At 42.8% G+C, this 23,084-nt stretch overlaps 3 protein-coding genes across 8 annotated transcripts in view; 1 reads left to right on the top strand and 2 right to left on the bottom strand.

The window, feature by feature from the left end:
• Positions 1 to 1,056: 1,056 nt before the first annotated feature.
• On the bottom strand, positions 1,057 to 7,113 carry LOC119790115 (basic proline-rich protein-like). Its single transcript, XM_038295467.1, has 2 exons — positions 7,101 to 7,113; positions 1,057 to 1,836 (listed from the first exon to the last, which is right to left on the bottom strand). Exons 1-2 carry the CDS (start codon positions 7,111 to 7,113, stop codon positions 1,196 to 1,198), a joined length of 654 nt encoding a protein of 217 aa, XP_038151395.1. The 3' UTR covers positions 1,057 to 1,195.
• Positions 7,114 to 9,913: 2,800 nt separating this feature from the next.
• selenom (selenoprotein M) lies at positions 9,914 to 14,775 on the top strand. Its single transcript, XM_038295555.1, has 5 exons — positions 9,914 to 10,166; positions 10,844 to 10,879; positions 11,090 to 11,124; positions 11,229 to 11,307; positions 14,122 to 14,775. The coding sequence occupies exons 1-5, from the start codon at positions 10,071 to 10,073 to the stop codon at positions 14,347 to 14,349; spliced, it is 474 nt and encodes a 157-aa protein (XP_038151483.1). The 5' UTR covers positions 9,914 to 10,070; the 3' UTR covers positions 14,350 to 14,775.
• A 919-nt stretch (positions 14,776 to 15,694) lies between these two features.
• smtnb (smoothelin b) overlaps positions 15,695 to 23,084 on the bottom strand; it is a 67,198-nt gene continuing 59,808 nt past the window's right edge. For 2 of the 6 annotated variants that reach the window (XM_038295552.1, XM_038295553.1), the window contains 6 exons: positions 23,006 to 23,078; positions 22,740 to 22,919; positions 22,505 to 22,631; positions 22,247 to 22,398; positions 19,176 to 19,353; positions 16,950 to 17,087 (listed from right to left, as the gene is read on the bottom strand). In XM_038295552.1, the coding sequence (XP_038151480.1) occupies positions 19,206 to 19,353; positions 22,247 to 22,398; positions 22,505 to 22,631; positions 22,740 to 22,919; positions 23,006 to 23,078 (680 nt within the window). In that variant the 3' untranslated portion in view covers positions 16,950 to 17,087; positions 19,176 to 19,205. The other 4 variants (XM_038295549.1, XM_038295554.1, XM_038295551.1 and 1 more) reach the window with 3 other exon arrangements.

The following is a 23,084-nucleotide window of genomic DNA, read 5'->3' on the forward strand; positions in this document are numbered from 1 at the left end:
ACAAATTTTGTCTGATATGAGTCACAAAAACATCAACTTTCACTAAGCTTTCAATTTTCAGCTCATGACTAAATCTTCTCTCAGAGAAATGAGCAGCATCTTATTTATTTGACTTTTTTCTGATCTATAAGTTTATGCACACAGAATACACTGATTAAGCATTTTCAGAAAGTCTAAATGATGATGATTTGGTGCTATAAGTTTCTGAAAGGTTAATGAACATCTGATTTAGTATGGAGGACCAGGAGATTCACTAAAAAAAAAAACATTTACCATTTCCAGTTTGACATTTAGATCATACAGAAATTGAACAGTGATTTGTAATTGCACACTTCATACAAAATTAATAAAGAAGAATTGTAAATTGTATCTATTGATTTATGATAAAATATAGTTTTATAATTCCAACTTTCCCTCTGATGATTCAATGCAAAATGTGCAAAAATAGTTTTCAAAAATGATTTCTAACAAAACGCCTAATGTTATAACATGTTATATTTGAGATGGTTGTATTTCTTTTTCAGTGACTCTGCAGGATTGACCTATGGATGGATTTTAAGACAATGCCTCAAACACTGCTTATTTGTGTGACATCTCTAAAATGTTAAAAGGAAAATATGCAACATATGAGGAAGAGACTTGTGGACCACCACAGGTCTTGTTGATTCATCATTGGATACAAATTCCAGATGCAGGTCAAATACTCCTATGTTCGAAACATGGTAAGCACCATCGGTTTTCATGTGAAATATGATTATCCAAGGTAAACCCAGAACTGTAGCAACATGAGCTGAAGGAAATTTAAAATGCTAGGCTGCGCAATCTAACATCTGTCCACAGTGCACAGGCAATCGACTTGATAATTATTTTCACGCGCTATGGTTATGCACGCCGGTTCAGAGATTCTGGGTACAGGTATGTAAGGATCTATCACTGTGCCTGGGTTGTAAAATCCTAATTTCCCCTTCAGTTTGCTTGCTGGGTGACTTTGAGGGAAGCTCTATGGGAAAAAAATCGGTTTGCTTGGCATTCACTGCATTATGTATCGCAAAGAAAACTATCCTCATGAATTGGAAGAGTAAGGATAAACTCAACATCAATCAGTACAGAGATCTGTTGTTGGATCATATTAATCTTGAGACAGCATCTGCATCCCCATCAGACCGATCTCTCTGGGCTCCCTTGATCGGCTCCATCACTTAGTGTAGTGGGGGGCTATGGGGTGCGTCTTGTGGGGCGCGGGGGCTAGTTCGGGGGTCCTTGGGTCCTGGGGGCTCGGGGGGGTGCTCGGAGCGGGGTGCCTGGCGGGTCTGGCCCGGGGGACTGTTGCCCCCGTCGGGGCGGGGTCTGGGGCGCCGCGGGGGGGTCCTGCGGCGGCCGCGTGCGGTGCTCTTGGGGGGTTCCGTGGTGGCGGACGTGGGCTACTGGCCTGGTGGCTGTGCTGCTGCTGGGTGGGGCTGGGCGCCGGGCATCGGTTCTTTTGTGGTGCTGGCCGGGGTGCTTCTGCTCTGCGGGGCGTCGGGGCGTGCCTCGTCTTCCGGTGCCGGGTTTCGGTGGTTGGCCGTGGTGCTTGCCGTGGTTGCGTCGTCCGGGGGGGGCGTGGGTGGTCGCGCCTGTGGCCGGGGTTCGTGTGTGTCTGTTGTGGGCGGGTTGCGGGCGTCGGGGGTCCCTTTGGAGTGCCCCCGGGTCGGGGTGTGGCTTCGCTCTGTTGGGGCGGGTGCCGGGTGCCGCGTGGTGCGGGGCATCGGGCGCGGCTTGGGAGTGGAGGGTGGCTCGGTGTTTGGCGGCGGGGGGGGGACGGGCCGTGGCCGGCGTGGCCGTCCTCCTCTCGGCGGCCTGTGGGCGGTGCGGGGCCGGAGCGGGGTGGGTCGTGCTGCTTTCGCGCCGGGCGCGGCGGGGGTGGTGGGGTCGCGTCTGCTGCTTTCTTTTTGCTGCTTGTGCCGGCTTCTGGCGGCTGGGGCGGCCTTGCTGCTCTGGCTCTCTGGCGTGCGCCGGGTGGGGCTGCTCTGTCCTTTGCTTTGCCTTGCGGCTGTGTTTGCTGTGGTCGGTGGGGGCGGGGTGGTTTCGTTGTGTTTTTGGGTGGGGGAGTCCGCCTGGGGGCTTGGTTGGTGCCGTCGGTTCGTCCTTGTCGGCCTTCCGGTGTTGTTTCTGTTGGGGCTGCTCGGGCCCCCGCATGCCGGCGGTGCGCTGCCGGGGGGATTCCTGTTCGGCGGGCTTGCCTGTCTCCTGGGAGGGCAGGCATGTTGACTTTTCTGGGGAGGAGCATCTGGGTGGAGGGGTCCTCGTGGTGTGGCGGTGGGTGTTGGGCACTGGCTTGTTTGCGGCCGTTCTTCTCCGGTGAGGGGGAGAATATTATAATTTTTTTGTTTTTGTTTTTGTTTGTTTTTTGTGTGGGAGGGGGTGTGTGGGCGGGGGGATCGGGGCTTGGAGTGGGGCTCGGGATTTGCGCTTAGCTGTGTTGTGTGGCTTTCTTCTTCTTCGGATTGGTGCTGTGGGACCGGTGTTGGGGGGAGTCGTTCGGGGGCCGGGGTCGGGGTGGGGGTGCTGGCGCCGGTGCCGGGGGTTTTTGGGCATTGCCCGGCCCTACTGCGGGGTGGGTCTGGGGTGGCTCCTTGGGCCTGGGATCCCTGGGGCGCATTGCCCTTGGGCGGGGTCCCCGGTGGGGGTTCGGGGGTTCGGGTTCTGTGGGGAGTGCTGCTTGGGTTCTGGGCCGGTGTACGCCTGGCTGTCTGTCCCTGCTGCCACGGCCTCTGGTGTGCCGGGGTGCCTCGGGGCCTGCTGGGCTGGGGGGGGGCATGGACATTAACACCTATGGCAAGTGCTTACCCCCTCACGGGTTTGCACTCTGTAAGTGGGGGAAGGGGAGGGAGGGGGGAGTAGGTATGATCTCGGCCTGGATGTCTTCTGTCGCTTGTGTGGTGAGTAGCTTGATTGTTATTGTAGGGGAGGGATTACATCTCCGGAGGGGGGGTGGGGGGTGGTGATAGAGGGAAGAAGATCTTTGAAGGGCTTTGGGTCTGGCTCCCTGTCTTGGTCCTGGTCCGTGCTGCCCCCTGGTGGGGCTTCGTCCGGGGTGGGGGCTCTGCGTGTTGCGCGTTGGCTGGCCGGCTGGGATTGTCCCTTCCCTTATTCATTTATTTATTTATTATTATTTTTTTTTTCTTATCTTCCTTTTATATTTTTTTATTTATTTATTTATTTTTTTTTATTATTTTTTTTTTTATTTTTTTATTTATTTATTTTTTTTAATTTTATTTATTTATCTACTTGTTTATTTATTTATTTTTTTTATTATTATTATTTTTTTGGATGGACAGGACGGGGGGGGGGTGGTGGAGTCGGCTCCGTGCCCGGCTGGCTGGTGGGTCCTGCTGCCGGTCCCGTGCCCCCGGGCTATGGTGGTGAAACTGGTGGGGCCCCCTTCTCTGGGGGGGCTCTCGGGGAACGGGGGTGCCTATTGGAGTCAGCGGGGGAGCTGGCTCCCTGGGAGTGCAGCAGGCACCCCAGTCCTTTGCTCCCCATCCCCGAAATCCTCCCTCTGCCTGCTCCATCACTCGGCCACACATGTAGGTTTTTGGGGAGGGGGTCGTTACTGGAGGGCCACACCTTCTGATGACGTCCCCCACCCCAATTTTATTTTGCATTTTAGACACTTCCATCTACATCATTTTCACAACACACATCTATGTAGGGCATTTTCGGGGGGTGGGGGTCAGGGCCACCGGGGGGGGGCTTATTTTATGGGCCTCACCACGGTCGGCCTCCTCCATCCCCTCTCGCATCTAGACATTGAGGGTTGAGGGTTGTCGAAGGGGGAGGGTGTGCTGGCACCGTCTATCTCCTGGAGGGGGGGTGGAGTGTGCCGGACACCCCCTCTTGGTACTCCCAGTTTTAATTGCATCTGAGAGCAACACGCAACAACACCACATTCGAGCGGGCGCAGTGAGGATCGGGGTCTTCTCACACCCCTGTTCTCCGGCTGCCGCCTGGAGTCTGGGGCCTGGAGGAAGAGCGGGCCACCTGGTCCGTGGTTTTGGCTGGGGCTGGCTGCGGGGCCTAGGTGGCCTGCTGGTGGCGGGGCTGTCACCTCTGCTCTCCCCAAAGAAGGTTGGATGGAGGGGCATGAAGTGCCTGGTTGAAGGTTTTTTTTTTTTTTTTTTTTTTTTTTTTTTTGTTCTTTTCGGGGGGGGGGGGGCGGTTCTGGTTGGGTGGCCGGCGCGGGATGGGTGGGCCCCGGTCCCGGGGGGGGCTCTTGCGGGGGGTGGTCCGGTCCGTGTGCGGGGTGGGGGGCCGGGCTTGAAGCAGGAAAGAGATGGGTTGGTGTGGCGGTGTCGCCGCTCCCCTCCCCTCACATCCGGATTTTAGGTTCACTTATGGGTCATCCGATAGTCCCGGGACCGACCACCGGTGTCACCGGGTTTTTGGTCCTGGTATTATTGGATGTGAGTGTTATGTGTGAATGTGTGTCTGCGTTGTTATTTTCTTTATTTATTATTATTATTATTTTATTCAATTTTTTTTTTTTTTTTTTTTTTTTTTTTTTTTTTTTTCCTGTGGTACGAGTGGGGGCACTAGGGAGGGAAGGCATGATTGAGATGGTGTGTTTTTTTTTTTTTTTTTCTTTCCCAGGTTGGGGTCTCAACCGCACCCTCTCCCAAATACATCTCAAGTCTCCGCTAAGTGCGGATCCCATTCCCCCCGTCCTGCTCTCCCTCCGCTGGCTGGCGTCGGGGCTCACCGGTGCACTGGTGGAGCTGGGGGTGGATGCCCGGGGGACTGCTGGCTCATTCCTGGCGGCCTCTCCACTGGCCCCGGCCGGCCGGGGCTTTGCTGGGGCTCCTGTCTGGGGGTGGGGTGCCCTTGGGGCCTCGGATCCCTGGGGCCTGGGACTGGATCCGCTTCGGGGTGGGGCTGGGTGTTGTTCGGGGATTTTCGGGGTCGGTGCCGGTGCCTTCGCTACGATGCCGGTTCCTGGGCGGTGTTTCTTTCCTATGCCGGTTCTGTGGTATCGGTTCGGGGAGGGGGGGAGCTGCGCGGCATGGTGGGGTGCGGGTCTTGGGTCCTGTTTTGGGCTCCGGTTTTTCCGCTCGCACTTCTCCTCTTGCCTATTTATTTTAATTGTAATTATTAATTAATTTATTTATTTACCTATTTATTTGTTTTTTTTTTTTTTTTTTTTTTTTTTTTTCTCTTCCTCGGTGGGGGGGGAGCGGTTGCGGGCGGGTCGGTGTCTGGTGTCCGCTGTCGCATTGTGGGGGCCCCTTTTTTTTTTTTTTTTTTTTTTTCTCTTTTTTTCTTTGGGGGGTTTGGCATGTCTGTTTTCTCGGGGGGCAGGCGGGCCTGCTGGGTGGGGGTTCTGCTGGCGGCGCGCCGCTGGTGTGTGGGGGTCCGGGCGGCTCCGGCGGGGGTAGTGTTGGGGGGCCGGTCTGGGCGGGCTGGCTGCGCTGGGTGGGTATTCGGGTGGGTTTTCCCTCCTGGAGGCATGGCGGGGCTGCTCTGTTCCCACTGATCGCGGCGGGTGGGGCTGCGGGGCGGGTGGGGGCCTGGGGTGGCTATGACCGGCGCGTGGGGGGGGGCCGGGGCGGCGGAGCTGCTCTGGCCGCGTGTCGGGGCCTGGTGCGGGCTGCGGGGGGGGGTGGCGGACGTGGCTGGGCTGCTTTGGCATCGTCCGGTGGGGGGGCGGCGCGGTTCGCTCCGCTCTGGCTTTGTGCTGCCCCTCGGGCTGCTGGGGGGGGTGGTTGCGCCGGCTGCGGTCTGCTCCTCTTGCGGTTTTGCGCCGGGCGGCTTTTCTGCTCTCGGGCTGATTCTGTGCGCGGTGTGTTTCGTTGCGCGCTGTTGGCATCGGTCTTGGTGGGGTGGGGCTGCGCTTTTGGCCGGGGGGGGCGTTTTGGGGGGGGTCCCACGGCGCTCGTGGCCGGTTCGCGGCGGATGCGCATGGGCCCCGGCCGGGGGCGGGACCGTCTTAGTGTTTTCCTGGGTGGTGCGGTCGCGGTGGGTGTTGCGGCCGGTCGCCGGGGCTTGGTGCGGGGGGGCGGAGCGTGTTTCGGTGCTCTGTGGGGCTGGGGCGTTTCGGTCGGCGCCGTGGGGGGGCTGGTGTTCGGCGCCCGGCCCTACTTCGGGGTGGCCGGCTGCCGGCGGGGCCCGCGGACTCGTCCCCGCGGCTCCCCGGGGCGCCGGCATGGCGGTGGCTGGGGGGCTTCCTCGTGGCTGTCTCTCCTCCTGCCTTGGTGGGGTCTGATTTCCGGGGCTGGCCCCGCCTTGGTGCCTTCGCTTCTGGGGTCCCCTTGGGCGCCTGGGGCTTTGGGTCTCCCGGCGCTGGACTCAGTGCTCTGGGGGGTGTGCCTCTCCGGCTCTCCACAACCACTATTGAGCATTTTTTTCTATGGTTAAAACTTTACATGCACAAGTTCACCCTCACAAACAACTACAGGTGCTAGGCTTCGGGTACTTAGAGATTCACTTCCAAACAGAAACCCCACATTCATATCTTCAGGTAACACAGAGTACATGTCAGACTTAATAATATTACTTTAGTGATAGTTTCAAGGTGTTTGCTTTATTGTATATCTCGTACCATGTTTTTTGGTTGTGCTGTTCTTTTTTCTTTTTTTTTTTTTTTTTTTTTTTTTTTTCTCCATCTCATTACAGGTGTTGAAGCAGACTGAAAATGTTTTGTCATTGTCTCCTTCCTATCTCCTCTTTCTTTCATCTTTTGTCCTGTTTTTTTCTTTTTCTTTTTCCTTCTTCTTCTTCTGTTTTTCTGCTCTACTTACATTGCAGTGTCCATATGAACTGTAAAACTCCCTGCATAATTATAATAAAGCAATTTATATACATGAAACAAGTGGAGCGGTATGGCAATTGCGATACCGCTACACTTGTGAAAGTAAAATCTGTTGGGCTCCTTTTGGCATCAAGACAATTATTCTTATTGCCACCTTGCCAGACAGGACACTGTAAAAAAAATAAATAAAAAAATAAAAAATAAAAAAAATAAAAAAATAAAATGCTAGGTTTCAAGTCATAAATCCAATCAAGGACAAAGAAGTTGATTTTTGAAGATGATGACGAAACATGTAGAGGAAAGGAAGGAGGATTACCTGAGAAAGCCATCCTGATGGTGAAAGCATGGCATCATGCTGTCAGGGTTTTAAGTTGTGTTGCAGGAGCAAATTGTGCATTTCACATAATGAGTGAAATGATGAGTAAAGAACATTATTTAGAAACATGTAAGCCATGTTTAGGTATAAGAGAAGTTTTCCAAATGGGCAATGACCTAAAGTTTCTATGTCTTTTCATGCAATGTATGTAAATATCTGCGTTCATCTATCTGTGTTACTTAGTATACATATGACTTTCATATGTTTATATAAGTTTTTCTTGACAATACATTGAAAACTTAATATTACTTTAGCGTAGGATGGAAAGTATCAACCAGAACACTTTAATTGACCCAGTATTAATCATTAATAACACGAAAAATAAAGTTAAAAACATGGGGTCATTGGAGCTTCCTGCAGGTGTAGGGGACTAACCAGCTGCTAAGTTTTTCCATGTCTCAAAGCCTGTTCTGACCCAAATCTTAAAGATAACTTCCTATTAAAATTGACCAATGTAATTGATTATTATTTTACAACAAAAAAATGTCTGTGGTTTACACAAAATAATAATAATAAAAAAAAGAAATCCGAACCTAACAAATTATTAAGGTCTACATGTTTTGCTGTTTAGATGTTTTCATTGAAACTAAGTATGAATACTTCATATTACTCTCTACTTTCAACACCAATGTTTTTTTGTACAACAATATATTATGTATTTATTGATTGATGGAGTTCACAGTGAAATTCACACGTCACATCTGCTCGAATAGTCAAAAAGAAGAAGAAGGTGCCAAAGGAAGAAAAGGTGCATGGGGGTATATACAGTGCGTACACACCTATTCATATATATATATATATATATATATATATACACTACCGTTCAAAGTTTGGGGTTACATTGAAATGTCCTTATTCTTGAAGGAAAAGCACTGTACTTTTCAATGAAGATAACTTAAAAGTAGTCTTAACTTTAAAGAGATACAGTCTATACATTGCTAAGGTGGTAAATAACTATTCTAGCTGCCAATGTCTGGTTTTTGGTGCAAAATCTACATAGGTGTATAGAGGCCCATTTCCAGCAACTATCACTCCAGAGTTCTAAAGGTACAATGTGTTTGCCCATTGGTTCAGAAGGCTAATTTATGATTAGAAAACCCTTGTGCAATCATGTTCACACATCTGAAAACAGTTTAGCTCGTTACAGAAGCTACAAAACTGACCTTCCTTTGAGCAGATTGAGTTTCTGGAGCATTACATTTGTGGGGTCAATTAAACGCTCAAAATGGCCTGAAAAAGAGAACTTTCTTCTTAAACTCGACAGTCTATTCTTATTCTTAGAAATGAAGGCTATTCCATCTGGGAAATTGCTAAGAAATTGAAGATTTCCTACAACGGTGTGTACTACTCCGGGAGTAGTAGTCCCTTCAGAGGACAGCACAAACAGGCTCTACCCAGAGTAGAAAAAGAAGTGGGAGGCCACGTTGCACAACTGAGCAAGAAGATAAGTACATTAGAGTCTCTAGTTTGAGAAAAAGACACCTCACAGGTCCCCAACTGGCATCTTCATTAAATAGTACCCGCAAAACACTAGTGTCAACATCTACAGTGAAGAGGCGGCTGCGGGATTCTGGGCTTCAGGGCAGAGGGGCAAAGAAAAAGCCATATCTGATACTGGCCAATAAAAGAAAAAGATTAAGATGGGCAAAAGAACACAGACATTGAACAGAGGAAGACTGGAAAAAAGTGTTGTGGACGGATGAATCCAAGTTTGAGGTGTTTGGATCACAAAGAAGAACAAATGAAAAGATGCTGGAAGAACGCCTGATGCCATCTGCTAAGCATGGTGGAGGTAATGTGATGGTCTGGGGTTGCTTTGCTGCTGGTAAGGTAGGAGATACCCAGTGGACAGCGCTTGATTCGAGCCAATTTCATCCCATAACAGGACAATGACCCTAAACACGCCTCTAAATTGTGCAAGAACCATTTAGAAGCAGCAGCTGGTATTCTATCCGTAATGGAGTGGCCAGTGCAGTTACCAGATCTGAACCCCATTGAGTTGTTGTGGGAGCAGCTTGACCGTATGGTACGCAAGAAGTGCCCATCCAACCAATTCAACTTGTGGGAGCTGCTTCTGGAAGCGTGGGGTGCAATTTCTCCAGATTACCTCAATAAATTAACAGCTAGAATGCCAAAGGTCTGCAATGCTGTAATTGCTGCAAATGGAGGACTCTTTGACGAAAGCAAAGTTTGATGTAAAAAAAAAAAAAATCTTATTTCAAATACAAATCATTATTTCTAACCTTGACTCTATTTTCTATTCATTTCACAACGTATGGTGGTGAATAAGTGTGACTTTTCAGGATAACACAAAATTGTTTGGGTGACCCCAAACTTTTTGGTAGTGTATATATGCATATGACAGCTTTTCTAGCAGGATTATTATACAGGGTTATTGCTGTTGTTGTTTCGCATTGTAGAATGTATACAGTTCATGCAGTAATAAACAGTAATATGCAGAAATTGAAAGGCTTGTATTGCTTTCAATTTTAAATGATATTGTAGGGGTATGTCTGTAGAATGAAGGTTTAGTTTTTATTTTATTTTACTGCTGGAACAGCAGGTATTTGCTAAATTTAATCCCACTCTGCTTTTTTTTTATTTTTTTTTTTTTTTTTTTTTTTTTTTTTTTTTTTTTTTTTTTTATGATTACTCCCAGTGATTATTGGCAGCAGCTTTAATGATTTATTAAATGAACTTTATCGTAGTTCCGAGGCTCCGGGTATCCAATGAGAGTCCTCTCCACGCCCCCTCCCCGCTGTGGGAGAAATGTTTGACGTGGCAAGAAGTCCACGCGTAACAAAGCTGCTCCTCATCGCCCCTCCTGTAGGATAGTGAAAGCTCGGCAGGTAGCAGCTGCTCACACAGAGGAAGCAGGGGCCGCTCTCAGGTGCCTGTCCCGGTAGCAGAATGTGGCTGATCGTGGTGGCCTCCTTCCTTCACTGTGTCTCGGCCTATGATGTGGATCCGCAGAAGCTGGAGGCTCTGGCCAAAGCCAGGGTGGAGGTACATTTCTCTTCTCCATAGATACGCTCACAAATAAACAGCAAAAAAACAGGAAATAAAAGATTTGGATAGGGACAGAAAGCCGATTTTATAACCCGAGGACGCAGGGCGCATGCGTAAAGGTCATTATTTTATATTAATGGGAGTAAATCTACTTCTTAAAGAGACATGGAAAGCGCTTTACAGATTAAAAGCATTTGGATATTAATATTATTATTATTATCATTTTATTAGTGTTATTTGTGCACATCGTGGTTAAAATGATTTGAACATGTAATCACCTTTGAAGAGTATAAAATGTAGTATGCACATGTTAGAAAGATTTTAGGGTACATAATAGCACAGCTGCTGAACAAAAACCTCTGAAAGTGAAGTAACTTTATCTGCAGCCTGTCAGCTTCAGAGACAAAAGGCAAGATCTGATTCTATTATGGTATTAGTCAGATTTTACTCCATACCTGTGGCTCAGATATCCCATAATATAGGCCAGACATCCTCCCCGGGGCCTCACTGAATCTGTTCTATGAGCATAAGGTAAAACTGCACTGGTTTCAAAGCCTTCTCGTTGAGAAGGTATTTCTTTGTCTTATGCATTTCAGTTCAAAGTTCAACATGTCTCACTCTCCAGTTACAATGCTTTTGTGACTTTTTACGTTATTCTCATTGTGTCTCTGCAGACGTGTGGAGGATGACAGCTGAATAGACTCAGAGAGGTAAGTGTCTGTATGTATGGTTTTGAAATAACATACAAAAGTAACTAAGAATCAGAGCTAGAGACAGAAAAAAAGTACATTTCCTATGTTAAAAAACATATGCTGAGAATTATTCACAATTTACAACCTTTGTTTTAGATGATCCCAGTAATCTGGTAACTGCATCCAGTTTTAATGAATAAAAACAACCATTCTCACCTCTGTCTACAGGTCAAAGCCTTTGTGGTCCAGGATATTCCTCTTTAGTATCCTTTCCATCAGCAATATATTTTACCCTCTTGAGTTCAGGAGTTGATGAAAGCATGCTGTGTGTTTTATTCCTAAAAATCCTTGACGGCTCCCACCACAGCCATAACCTGGTGATGAAGCACATTCCTGGAGCTGATCCTGAGCTTGTCCTCCTGAATCACTACTATGAAGAACTGGATGTAAGTACTGTGCATTTATTAATAATTGACCCTGATGGGAAATGTGTTGTTGTGGCTCTACAGCACAGTTAAAACGCTATACATCCAGATTGATAACCTGGACTCACTCTTAAATAACAAAACAAATAAATGCGTAATCATGAATTAAACAGATTTTTAAAAATCAAATTTGATTCTTAAAACCATAAACTGGGAACAAGGCACTGCAGCCTATCTTCCATAGAGTAGCCAGACTAGTTGCTGCAGCATCCAGGATATCCTAAAGTCGAGCCAATGCCCCTCTGCTTCAGGCAGGAGTTAATCAAGACACTCTATTACGGTATATCTAATTAGGACCAGGAAAGTCCCAGAACTCAATGGAGGGATTCTACATATATTGTGGTTTTCCTGCTGGACTTCTTACCCCTGCAAAGACCAATCATCCATCCATGGAATACAAAATGATTTATCCAGCCATTTTAAAATGTATTCAAAAACATATCAGACCTGGTAATCTTTTTCTTGTGAGGTTTTAGAAAATGCTGCTATTATTTAAATTTTGCATCATTATTACCGGTATATCCATTGTGTGATGAAGAAGTTGTTGATGTCTAATGGATGTGAAAGAAACCAGCTGCTGATTTCCCAGCTGACCGTACCACCTGGTTTAGCAAAACACCTGAACAGGCAATTCCAAACAGAGCATGGAAGATATTTGATGCTGCTGGCTGTTCCTGTTGGTAAAAGTGCGCAGTATGTTGCACTCAAAAAAAAAAAAAAAAAAACATAACATGCATGCAAGTTTTCTACAGATTTTCTTCATTTTCTTTGTGAGAAAATGAATAAATAAAACTGGAACAACCATAGTTTGATATTTGGTGTAGTCATTATTCAGTATGCATTGCAAGGAGCTTGTTTTTGATCTCTGAGTGTGGGAAAGCCAAAGAGGATATCATAGGAAGGGTTAGCATAGCCACAATAAAGACACGGGGTGAGGTCACAAATCTGGCTAAAACCTTAAACAAATATTCTTATCTATAAAGGTTTGGTCAAAATGACCTGAACTCCCTTTGATTCTGCAGAATGTGTCAAAAACACAGAATTCAATGCTTAGTTTAAAATTTGATTGCATAATTTCTTTTTAAGGAATAATCTAATTTTCTTAAAAACTACATTTCATACTGTACAACATTATCGTTGTAATTAATACAAATAAATGCTGGAATATATTTTTTCTATCTTGTGCAAATATGCAACTCTGATTGTAACCCTTGAACTTCAAATTATATATTGGAAAAGCTTAATAGAAATCTATTTATTCTCCCCCACACATCTGTGAAATTGTAAGATCTGAATGATATTTTAAGCTTTAATTGGTCTCTGCTGAATGTTGCAGCCATTATTCTCATGAAGGAGAAATTTGAGCAAATGAAGCATCAATTTGGAGTTGGGATAATGTTTCTATTTTGGTCTGAACCAGCTCCTCAGGGTAAAGTGTGGCTCTTTAGATCACGCTACAGTTCTCACTTGCTTGTTGAACACTTCCTCAGGATGTTTACAGGAGCTTCCTCACTATGTCAGATTTGAGGAAAACTGAACAAATTGGTTCATAGGAATGCTGCAGATTTAAAGGGATTACACAACAGCTAACATTTCTAATGGTGTTAAAAGGTGTAAGGTCATCCTTTTTCTGCATAATACAGTCATTAGTTAAAAAAAAAAATCACTATACTCTACTAATTACTGTAATTGAACTCAAGCAACAAAAAAAGTTAAATACAACAGAAAGATAAAATGTGGGCAAAAGATGATGCTCTTCCTTTTTGGTTGAATATACCTCAGTTAAATGCTTCTAGCTATCCAGCAGTCCCTGATATCGGTCTAAAGGGAAAACTTGACCAGCCTTGGTCAAGTTTCCCCACAGAACCTCACTAAAATCAAGATAAAGGCTTTGAGTTCACCCTCTTATAATCAGACAATTTTAACCAGATTTAGCAGTTTTTAGGGCCAACTTCTGCTCACAGATGGCTTATTGTATTTTGTTCCTCTGATCCTGGGTAGAGCTCATGCAGGATTCTGTAATGATGAGCTGGAAACGTCCTTCTGCAGCAAAGATTCCCCCGAACCAGATCCATGCTTCACTGTTTCTCTGAGATTGTTTTCCTGTAATTCTGCCTCTGGTTAATGCCAAATGTTTCCTTGTTTTTTAGGTGTTAAAAATGCTATAGTCGCCTTTTTTCTTTCTAAAAAACTGTAATCTGGCTCCTAGTGTGTTTTTTGATAGACGATTACAGCCTTTTAGCATATTGGCTAGATGGCCAACAGTAATCGTTGTGAACGTCTTTGATTACTATTATCCATCTATAAGAGGAATAGCAAATTTTAAATTCTTCTAAGACTTCTATTAAAACCTTACCAGACATATCAGCTGCTAAAATCATTTTTGCTGAAGCTGTGTTGATATCAGTGGTCTTTGTTATTACATAACCTGTCAGGAGCACAATACATTACATTTCTAAGTTTAAAAAAGGGAAAGCCTCCATTAAAAACAAAGTAGTGATTTTCTAATAATGTGATAAACCAGTGTTTATTTTAGATCTTTCACTTTATTTAAAAAAAAAGGTATTTTCTTCAGTTTCTGTGTCATATTAAAACTTTATTTGTTTAGTATTGTTAAAAATTACCTTAGATCCATATGTCTAAATATGTTCAAACAAGACACAGAGTATAACTGGATGTCCTAATTCTTTAATTACTCCAAACAGGATGAGATAGTGGTGTGTGACTGAACATTAAAGGTCAAACGATCCTTTATTAATTGTGTGTCCTTTGCAGCGGATTGCTCTGTCTGACATGACTCGCTCTGAAATCAACAAGCTGCTGGAGAAACTGGGTTTCTACAAGAAAGCTCAACCAGAGGACGAGGTGCCGGAGGAGTTCCGCTTCGCTCCCGCCAAAGACAGTCCGTTCAAAGACGAGCGCCCAAACATATCAACATCCACTTTAGACACAGAGAAAGCCTCCCCAGAGTCTGATCCAGAGGTCAAGCACACTGATCTATAACTGTATAGAATGGGCAAATATAGTAACAGCTTCCCAGCAGCTCCAACATCAGCTGATTGTTGTTTTTACTGTAGTTAGCTTATTGGGTGAAAGGGAAATATCTCATGTTAGTCAGACAGACTCTTTATAGTTAGGACTTTTCATACCACTGTTAGTTTGGGTTACAACTTGAAAAGTAGTTTTATACTGGATGTGTTTTAGGTCTTATCTGTATGTTATCCACATAATCTCCATATCATTGTGTTATTTTGTTCTTACTCCTCCCTGCTGTGAAACCGAATGAAGCCTCAGGTGAAAAGTCGTCCGACCAGCCTGATGCTGATGCTTCTTGTTCCAGTGGGCTGGATGAACACAAATGACCTCAAGTAGAAAATATGTTGATTTTAAAACATTAATAAAAGAAAAAGTCTCAAATGTTCCTACACACTTAGGTGAGATTATTTTACATTTATATACACCCAAAATTACAGAACTGAAGTGTAAATGGTTTGAACTGAACATATTCCAATAAGACATACACGTTTAAATAAAAATATGTAGATAAAACAATAATGGATATCTACAAATGAGAAAATTTGTAATAATCCACCTGTTTTGTGAATAAATTAAAGGTTTGACCACAGAGAAAAACACCAGGACAAGAAACACAGCAGACAGGTTGGGGAGAAGCAGGCTTGCGTTATCAATGCCTGACTCTCTGCTGCAGAGACAGGGAAGCTGGTCAGAGTTTATGGAAAGCTGTATGGAGATACATTTTGAACAATCCTGGCAGAAACTTTGTTAGAGGCAGCTAAACACTTGAGACTGGGGCAGGAGTTCATTCCTTGTATATATGGAAGCATATTCATTTGCTAGATGGGCCCATTTTTCTTTTTCTACCTAAATCCAATTGAGAACCTGTGACAAGATGTCGGAAGTGATGTTAAGAAGGCTATCCCTTTTCAAACTGAGGTATTTTGCAAAGATTGGCAAAACTAAATCAGTCCACATGTGAAAGGCTGGTCGACATGGTTGTTCTACAAAGAATGAATCAGGAAGGCCTAAAGTTTAGCACATCTCCTTACCAGAGTAAGGAATCACAAAGCTATAATACTGTGACAATCTGCTTCAGAAAATCTAAATAAAATCTGGATTGTTTTGACATGTTAAAATACAAAAAAAAAAACTGTTTGGAAGCAGATGCTCTGATAGATGGATGAACATGTTTTTATATAAGACAAGCAATAGGAAAGGACAGTTTCCCAAACTACTCCAGACATAAAGCAAAGGTATATTTAGTATGATAGCAATGAAACTGGTTCAAACTGTTTCATTGGTGACAAAATAACCATCCGTACACAGTAAATATTTCCCAAATTGGTTTAATTGTTAATTTACATTTAACTGTGGTGCACAGGAAACATCAAATTATACAATGTGTAAGCTCTTATATACACTCCAACACACTCAATGCTCACTGCTTTGCGTTCTTTTTTTCTTTTGCAAGCAGATGAACTATATAAATTCTCATATATACCAAAAAAAAAGCTTTCAGAAAATCATTTCCAACAATTAAAAATATTTTTATCATCTCTCTCAAAAGAGAATTGAAATAAAAAAAAAAAATTAATCTTTACTTGGCTTAATATCAGATTTACTGTTTATAGCATTACTGTCCATTCTAAAAATAAAAAGGGCAAGCCAACTGTTACAGAAAATAAAATGACAAGAGCTTCAACCAATTAACTTACTTTAACTAACTGCTTAACAGCTTAAAGCTCAAACTAAAATACCTGCAAAAAAAATAAAATATATATATAAAGCATAAATAAGATCTCTGATTGGAAGTCTTGCAATTTGGAAATGAACATATCATACTTCTGGGGGTTAAACAGTGTGGTAGATTTTCTTTAAATGTGCTTTCAGCTCGGAGACATCAGACTCCAACTAAGCCAGCGTTGTCCTGAACCAGTTCAGTTTTCATAATGACATGGTTTCATCAGCAGCTCTGCACAGGAAGTTATTTTCTTAAAGCATGTGATTGGTCTAACAATGTTCAATCCTTTTTAATAATCAGGACAAACCCCTATATGCACATTATTTAAAACTTAGTACACTTTTTAGCTAAAAAAAATAACTTAAAATAACCGGAATTCGGTTCCAAATGAGGTGGAAAAGTACCAGAACAGAAAGGAAATGCAGCTTCAAATACTTGTGAAATGTTTCAGTGGATTTACCAACTAAGCTGCAGAGAGAACTACAAGAACATCAGAAAAAAATAAGAGTTAAAAGAGGGGATACTTTATAAACACTTTTTTTGTTTTAAAGGGGGATATAAGGATGTTAACACTGACAGTACAGCAGCTGAAATCTGCACTGAACCAAGTTTAAATACAGAAAAAACACAGAATCAAAAACCTTAAAATATTTTTTTTCTTAAAATGAACGCGTCCTCTCTGTCTGCTATAGAGGTAGAGCCCATGTCAGCAAAGATTGTTTAAGAAGAAACAACACAGCGTTGCCAACACGTTAGAAGCAAAAGACAAACACACACACAGAATCTCTGACGCGTCCGTCAGAGAGGCGAATGAGCGCAGGCCACAGGTCAGAGGTCGCAGGGACGGCCCATGGACATCTCGTATCTGCGGAGGTGGTTCACCAGAGACTGCACATAGGTGAAGACGCATTTGGAGTCTGGTTTGTTACCCATGATCATCATGTCCTCCACTTCTAGCAAAGGCATGCAGTTGGCGTAGGTCCTAAAAGAGACACATGGGTCAGATGGCAGAGGTGAGGATGGATGGGAGAAAATGGGTCTAACTGCAGAGAGAGGAGGACACAATAATGTGCAATATTCAGTCTGGCTTTCCATCCATACGCATTCTGTCATGACTATTGCATTACTGATAACACAAGGCTGCAGCATCTCTGTTGCTACTGCCTCTTTTTTCAGCAACACAACTGCATTGTTTGATTTCTAGGATGAAATTCGTATGTTACTGAATTCATGTCATCATCTTTAAAATAGCCGATATGACTTGAGTTGACTTTGAAAAGGACAACCCAAAATTTATAAAAAAATTCTTTATTGTTCTTATTTAAAGCTGTAATTTTCATATAACTTGAGGTTTTAATCATAAAACTTTGCAAAAACCTTCTGATAATCCTCTCCTTATTGAAAGCATTAAACCCTTTGGAGATTCCAGGCTGCTTTTCTTATTCAAATATTTAAGTTTTAAGATAAAACAAAAAACAAAAAAAAAATAAAAATAAAAAAGCAAAAGAAGAATACTAATATTAAAATACAAATAGAATAGTATATATTAGATATTTTCTTCTTTTTTTTTTGGTGTCTCATCATGACTTTGTCAAATTTGTTGATTTTAGATTTTTGGGTTAAGTACAGAAAACCCACAGATAAAAACATGAAGATAAAAAAACTTAAACAACTCTTCCACCCTTTTTATTTATTTAGTTTTTACTTTTAAACCTGCTTAGTGCAGGGTCTTAAACTGGATAAAGTTTTCACACACTGTGTCCAGTTTACAAGTAAAATTTCAGCAGGCTGATTAGAACCAGATCTTCAGAGGATCTGCATTCCAGTTAGGATTTAATAAGTATAAAGTTGAAGGCTCTGAAAAAGCACTGATCTAAAATGGTCTACACAAGTTTTAGCTTCTGAGATAAATCCAATGAACTCCTGGCTTATAGTAGAAACTAAAACTAAAATGGTTCAAAAGTTTTACTAAAAATGTCCAGAAACAAACCCAGAAAAATGGGGAATTAAAAAAATATATATATTAAAACCATTTATAAGTACAAAATGTTTATTGTTTTTTTTTTTTTTTTTTTAAATACCTTGGAACTAATTATGTGAAATAGCTCTCAAAAATTTTTAGCAATGCTTTTGCTCAGGAGAATTTGTAGAAAGAGACCACAAGGTGGCAATATCATCAAACTTTTAGACATGTTACAGTACAAAGTGAAGAATCTCACAAAAATGACATGAGCAATAAATCCACTTAAGAGAGAAGAAAAGTCAACATGAGGCCTGTTTTCCTAAAGGTTTGCAGACATGTTCCCGCGCGTTTTAAAGGTAAAGCGTCTTTAAAAGTTTTTATAAGTTGAGAGGATAAACACTTCTAATCTTAAAGTCGATCAGAAGTGGAACAACAAAGTGGTTCTCCTCTCTGCTTTTTTTCTTTACTTTGACTGTTTAAAACGCAGTGATACAGCAGCTCCTTTTAAAGTGCTGGGCTGCAGATGGGACTGGCTCGCAGCCGGGCTGAAGACTCGCTGTTAAGATGCACTCATTCACATAGACCATGTTTGGTGCTTTGAACCAAAGAAGCTTCAAATCAACTTTATAGGCCAAATGAAAAAAAGCAACCTCCAATGTTTATATATTTGATTTTTAAAGAGATGTCGTCCCTTGAATTGCCTTGCATTAGGAACTGCTTATATCCCTTGAAGATTTCAACATTTTACTGATATGACAGACTGTTGAAGACCAGCGCAAATTCATTGCAACACTGGTCATTTGCAAATAAATTCTGTTTTTATAAAATAAAAAATTTAAATAAGTCTTTTTTTATAACTGATTCTGTATGGTTTGTTCTCTCCAACAAATGCCTTCAAAGAACAACCTTTTCTATACTGTGATTCTAATTATAATTCCATTGGTTGAATGCAGCTGGTTAATGTCTTAATTATACATCATTACAATTCAGGTTACCATAAATTATTTTTAAAAATTTGAAAAAAATCTGGAAAACTGTAAGAGATACGAATAAATTGCAAACCACTAGTTTAGATCCAAAGTCAGAAGCTCATCCCTTCCATCTCACCATGGGTTTTGTTTTAGTTGAGGAGCAATTCTAGGAGGAATTTTTGGTTTTAACCAGGCCCTTCGTCACCAGGCCCCTGTAGAACTCCTGCAGGTACGTGTACACACACTTCCAATCCGGCTCGCGCATCTTCACCATGTCGTCCACGTCCAACAGCTGGGGGCAGTCCACTAGTTTCCTGCGGCCCCACCCGAAGGTGAAGGGTTGTCAGAGGAGAGAATGAACAGGAGGACAGGACAGAAAGGGGATGAAGGACAGATAAAGGGAGGGAACAGGACAGAGAAAACAGGGAGGAGGGAAGGAAAAGCAAACAGAGCCGTGAGCAGCCAATAAACAAGAGTGAGAGAACAAATGAAATAAAAACAAGAGCACAAAAATAAACATTACATCCAGTGTTCAAAAATACATCCATGAGTTATCATGCTTCATGAACTCTGCAGTACATCCAACATGTGGCATACATACACAGGACAAAACAAGGTGTTGAATGAGCATCAGGTGATGCCCATTCAGTCTATTTTTATGTGTTGTTTTTTTCTGTGATTGACTTCAGGTTAGGCATGGGCCCGGAAAGGATAGCGAGGTATACGGAGGTTCCAGGTATACAGTGGTTTAAAAACAAAGTTAAAGTTTTAAGACGCATTTATGATATAATCCTGGATGGATTTCTCCAAATGTTTGAAAACTAGTGAAATCTGGGATAACTCCTCTTTCACATGCTGCTGCACACTGCCAGTCAGCTGGCTGGAAGATGGGAAATATACTATCCTGAACTATCAAACAAATGGAAACTAAAGGAGCGCCACCCATCGCCTTTATCAAAGTTAGGGTGTTTTCTAAGGACAGTGAGCATGCTAAGGGCAGCAAAGCCCAGCTAGCCCGCTGATATCACCAAGAGTCTTCTCTAAGCAGAGCAGAATGGCAAAAAAGATATTATAAAAAGCACAAAAACTACTTTTTTTGCCTTAGTTTTAAGATTTGACAAACAAATACCGGATTATTCTAACTTTGGTAATAACCCTTGAAAAATAGCTCAATATAATCTTTAAATAAAATCTGATTAAAAAAAGGAAATAATTCAATTTAATTATAAGTTTTTGTTTCAAACTGTTGTATAAATAATGGATTGTATTTTTAGCCACAGTTCTCAATCTGTGAGAACCTAATAGCGACCCATGCCTATTTTAGACTTTAATAATACAATAAAACAGGAAAAAAACAACTTTGTAACAGTGAAAAATACAATAGGATAAAAAGAGCTATGGGGTGACTCTAAACACACTCGTGCACAGAATGAGGGTCGTGTCAGAGTTTGTTGTGCGGATCTTCTGTGACTGGAGACACGAGTGAGGATGCAACACAAAGAGTAAAAGCTGAGCCATTGAGGCTGAGACTTTATTCTAACTGCTACATGTGACAGCATACACACACACACAACAGATGGGTGCGTCAACAAAAGTGGTGAGATGCAAAAAGAGATAAGAGAGAGATGAGGGATAGATAACGGACAAGGCCCAGATGGGAGGAGGATGTTTTCCAAACCAGAGTCAGCGCAGTTGTTCACATCGGGGGGGGTGGTTAGAGGCAGAGTTAATGCAGAAATAAGAAGTTTACTCAGCCTCGATAGACGCTTTATATACCTGGGAGAAACGGTTAACATCTTTAGACTCGAGTAGATGATGGGGAGCAACAAAGAGTAGGAATTAGATCTGAGGTCTGTGGGTGGACCTGAACTGGGTTCTTAAGCAACAACTTGATCTATTTGAATACTTTCAAAATCAGAGTAACCAAATTTGATGTTAACAGCTGCTGATGTAGTATTTTATAGCCTTTAGGATTAGGTATCAGTCACTCTGCATCAAATCCATTAGCAGTATCCCTCATTGTAAAATTAAAAAAAACAGGTTTTTATATTGTATTAGAGACAGAAAACAAAGACAAAGCAGACATTTCATTGGTCATTAACTCTTCTTCAAGAAAACAGATCTAGAGATTATAAATAAAGCTGAGGCTAAACGGTTCCTGTCAATCTAGTGTAATTGATTTTTTAAACTAGAAGAAAACTTTTATTTCCCATTTTATATGGGAAATGCTTAAATCTGAAGATATAACTTTAAGAAATACCCACTTACAGGGATTAGATGTGCTGAACACTGTTTATGAAATGTTTCATCAAAGGCTCTGGGATCATTTCCTTTATAAAGTTTATCACTACTTTCTTCGTTAATCTTAAATATTTAAAATTATTTTTAAAAGAAATAGAAGCCTGTGTTCTCCTTATAATTTATTCTGAACTTATCCAGTCAGCACTGAAAATGACCGAAAAGAAAACCAATTCCTGTCTAACTTTAGAAAACAAGTGCGGCTTTGTGGACGGAATGTGTCTTGTTAAATCAGATAATAAAGTAAAGCAGATAATATTCAGAAACAAGAATCCTTCTGAGAGGCAGGTATGGTGGCGGTAGTGTAATGGTTTGGGGTTACCTCGCTTTTTCAGGACATTGAAAACTTGTCAAAACTGAACCACAATTGTTCTCACCGAATGGCCGGACATGACATTGTGACCCGTAAAGGTCATTTTAAACGTAACAGAACGAGAGTGGGGTAACGCAAGTGCCCCACTTACTGGCCAGGAAATGACTCAAATCAAGTCCACCTCTGAATAGCTAAAAAACGATCTTTTTAGAGTGTATTAATCAAAGACTTAACTCTTTCTGAGATGCTGGGAAATGACCTTAAACAAGTCGCTTATCCTCAAACACCTGTTTGAAAACTATTTAAAAAAAAAAGAGTGGGACAAAATTCCTCCTTAGTGTAAAATAAAAAAGTAAGCTCTCATAAATGGCTGATGAGAGCGGTTGAAGCCAAGTGTAGGGAACCATAACGTATTGACATATGGTAAGGTTAGTTTGAAAAGGTTTTTAGGCATTTTATTAAGGCATGATAAGAGCAAAGACAAAGAAACTTTGAAAAGGAGCATTTATATTTTTCATTGCAATGTATTTTAGTGCTGTTTTCTCTTTTCTTAGGATTCTAAATCTAATAGTGAGAAGAATGTGGTGAGTACTCACTCTGCAGCACTGAAGGCCACCTCAAAGTTTTGCCTCCGGTTGCTGGGGCTCAGAGAGTCATAGTCGAAGGCGTCAGGGAAGAAATTGTGCACCAGGGCACAAAACGCCATACCATTGCTCCAGCTGGAAGAAAAGTTCTGAATGTCCACGTTCTGATGGAGAAGACAAACAGATAAGGAAGGGTTAGATGAATCAACCTTTACAATACAGAGAAGAATGTTATCTCAGACCCAGCTCTGTAGGTGACGCCCTGCTCACCTCATACGAGCGTGTCTTCGCACGACACCAGTCAAGCAGCATCTGCTTGATGGAGTTTGCGTTGGGAACACCAAAGCTAGTGGAGCGCTGCACCTTGTTTACCTTGGCTACTGCCTGATTTCCAGGGCTGAAAAACAAACAAAAGCAAAACAACCCAGACTTGGTTTAGTATGAACACACATGCTCATGCTCTGACCTGCATCACTGTCATTTTTTCCCTGCTGTTTCTCCTCACCCTCCTCCTTCTTTTTCCAGCTTCTCTATCATGGCTTTCCGAGTCTGCATGGCGGATGTCTTAGGCATCGTCTGGGCTCTCATCAGCTCTCTGCGCTTCTCCGCCTGCCGTCGCTCGACAGCGGACAAACCGCCGCTGCCACCAGTTTTAGACGTTGTCTCATCTTCACGATCAAACACGCTGAAGCAGAGAATTTCATCCCGTTCATGTTTGAAAGTAACAAGTTGAAACACTGCATTATTTATGCATTGCAGCTAATGGCCCACCTGCCAACTTTTTTGCTTGTGTTGGAGGAGGATGAGGAGGTGAAGCTGTAGGATTTGGATTGGACTGTTCCTCCTAAAG

This window comes from Cyprinodon tularosa, unplaced genomic scaffold (assembly GCF_016077235.1).
Source record: "Cyprinodon tularosa strain WSP-4 unplaced genomic scaffold, ASM1607723v1 ctg356, whole genome shotgun sequence".
Taxonomy (NCBI): Eukaryota; Metazoa; Chordata; class Actinopteri; order Cyprinodontiformes; family Cyprinodontidae; genus Cyprinodon; species Cyprinodon tularosa.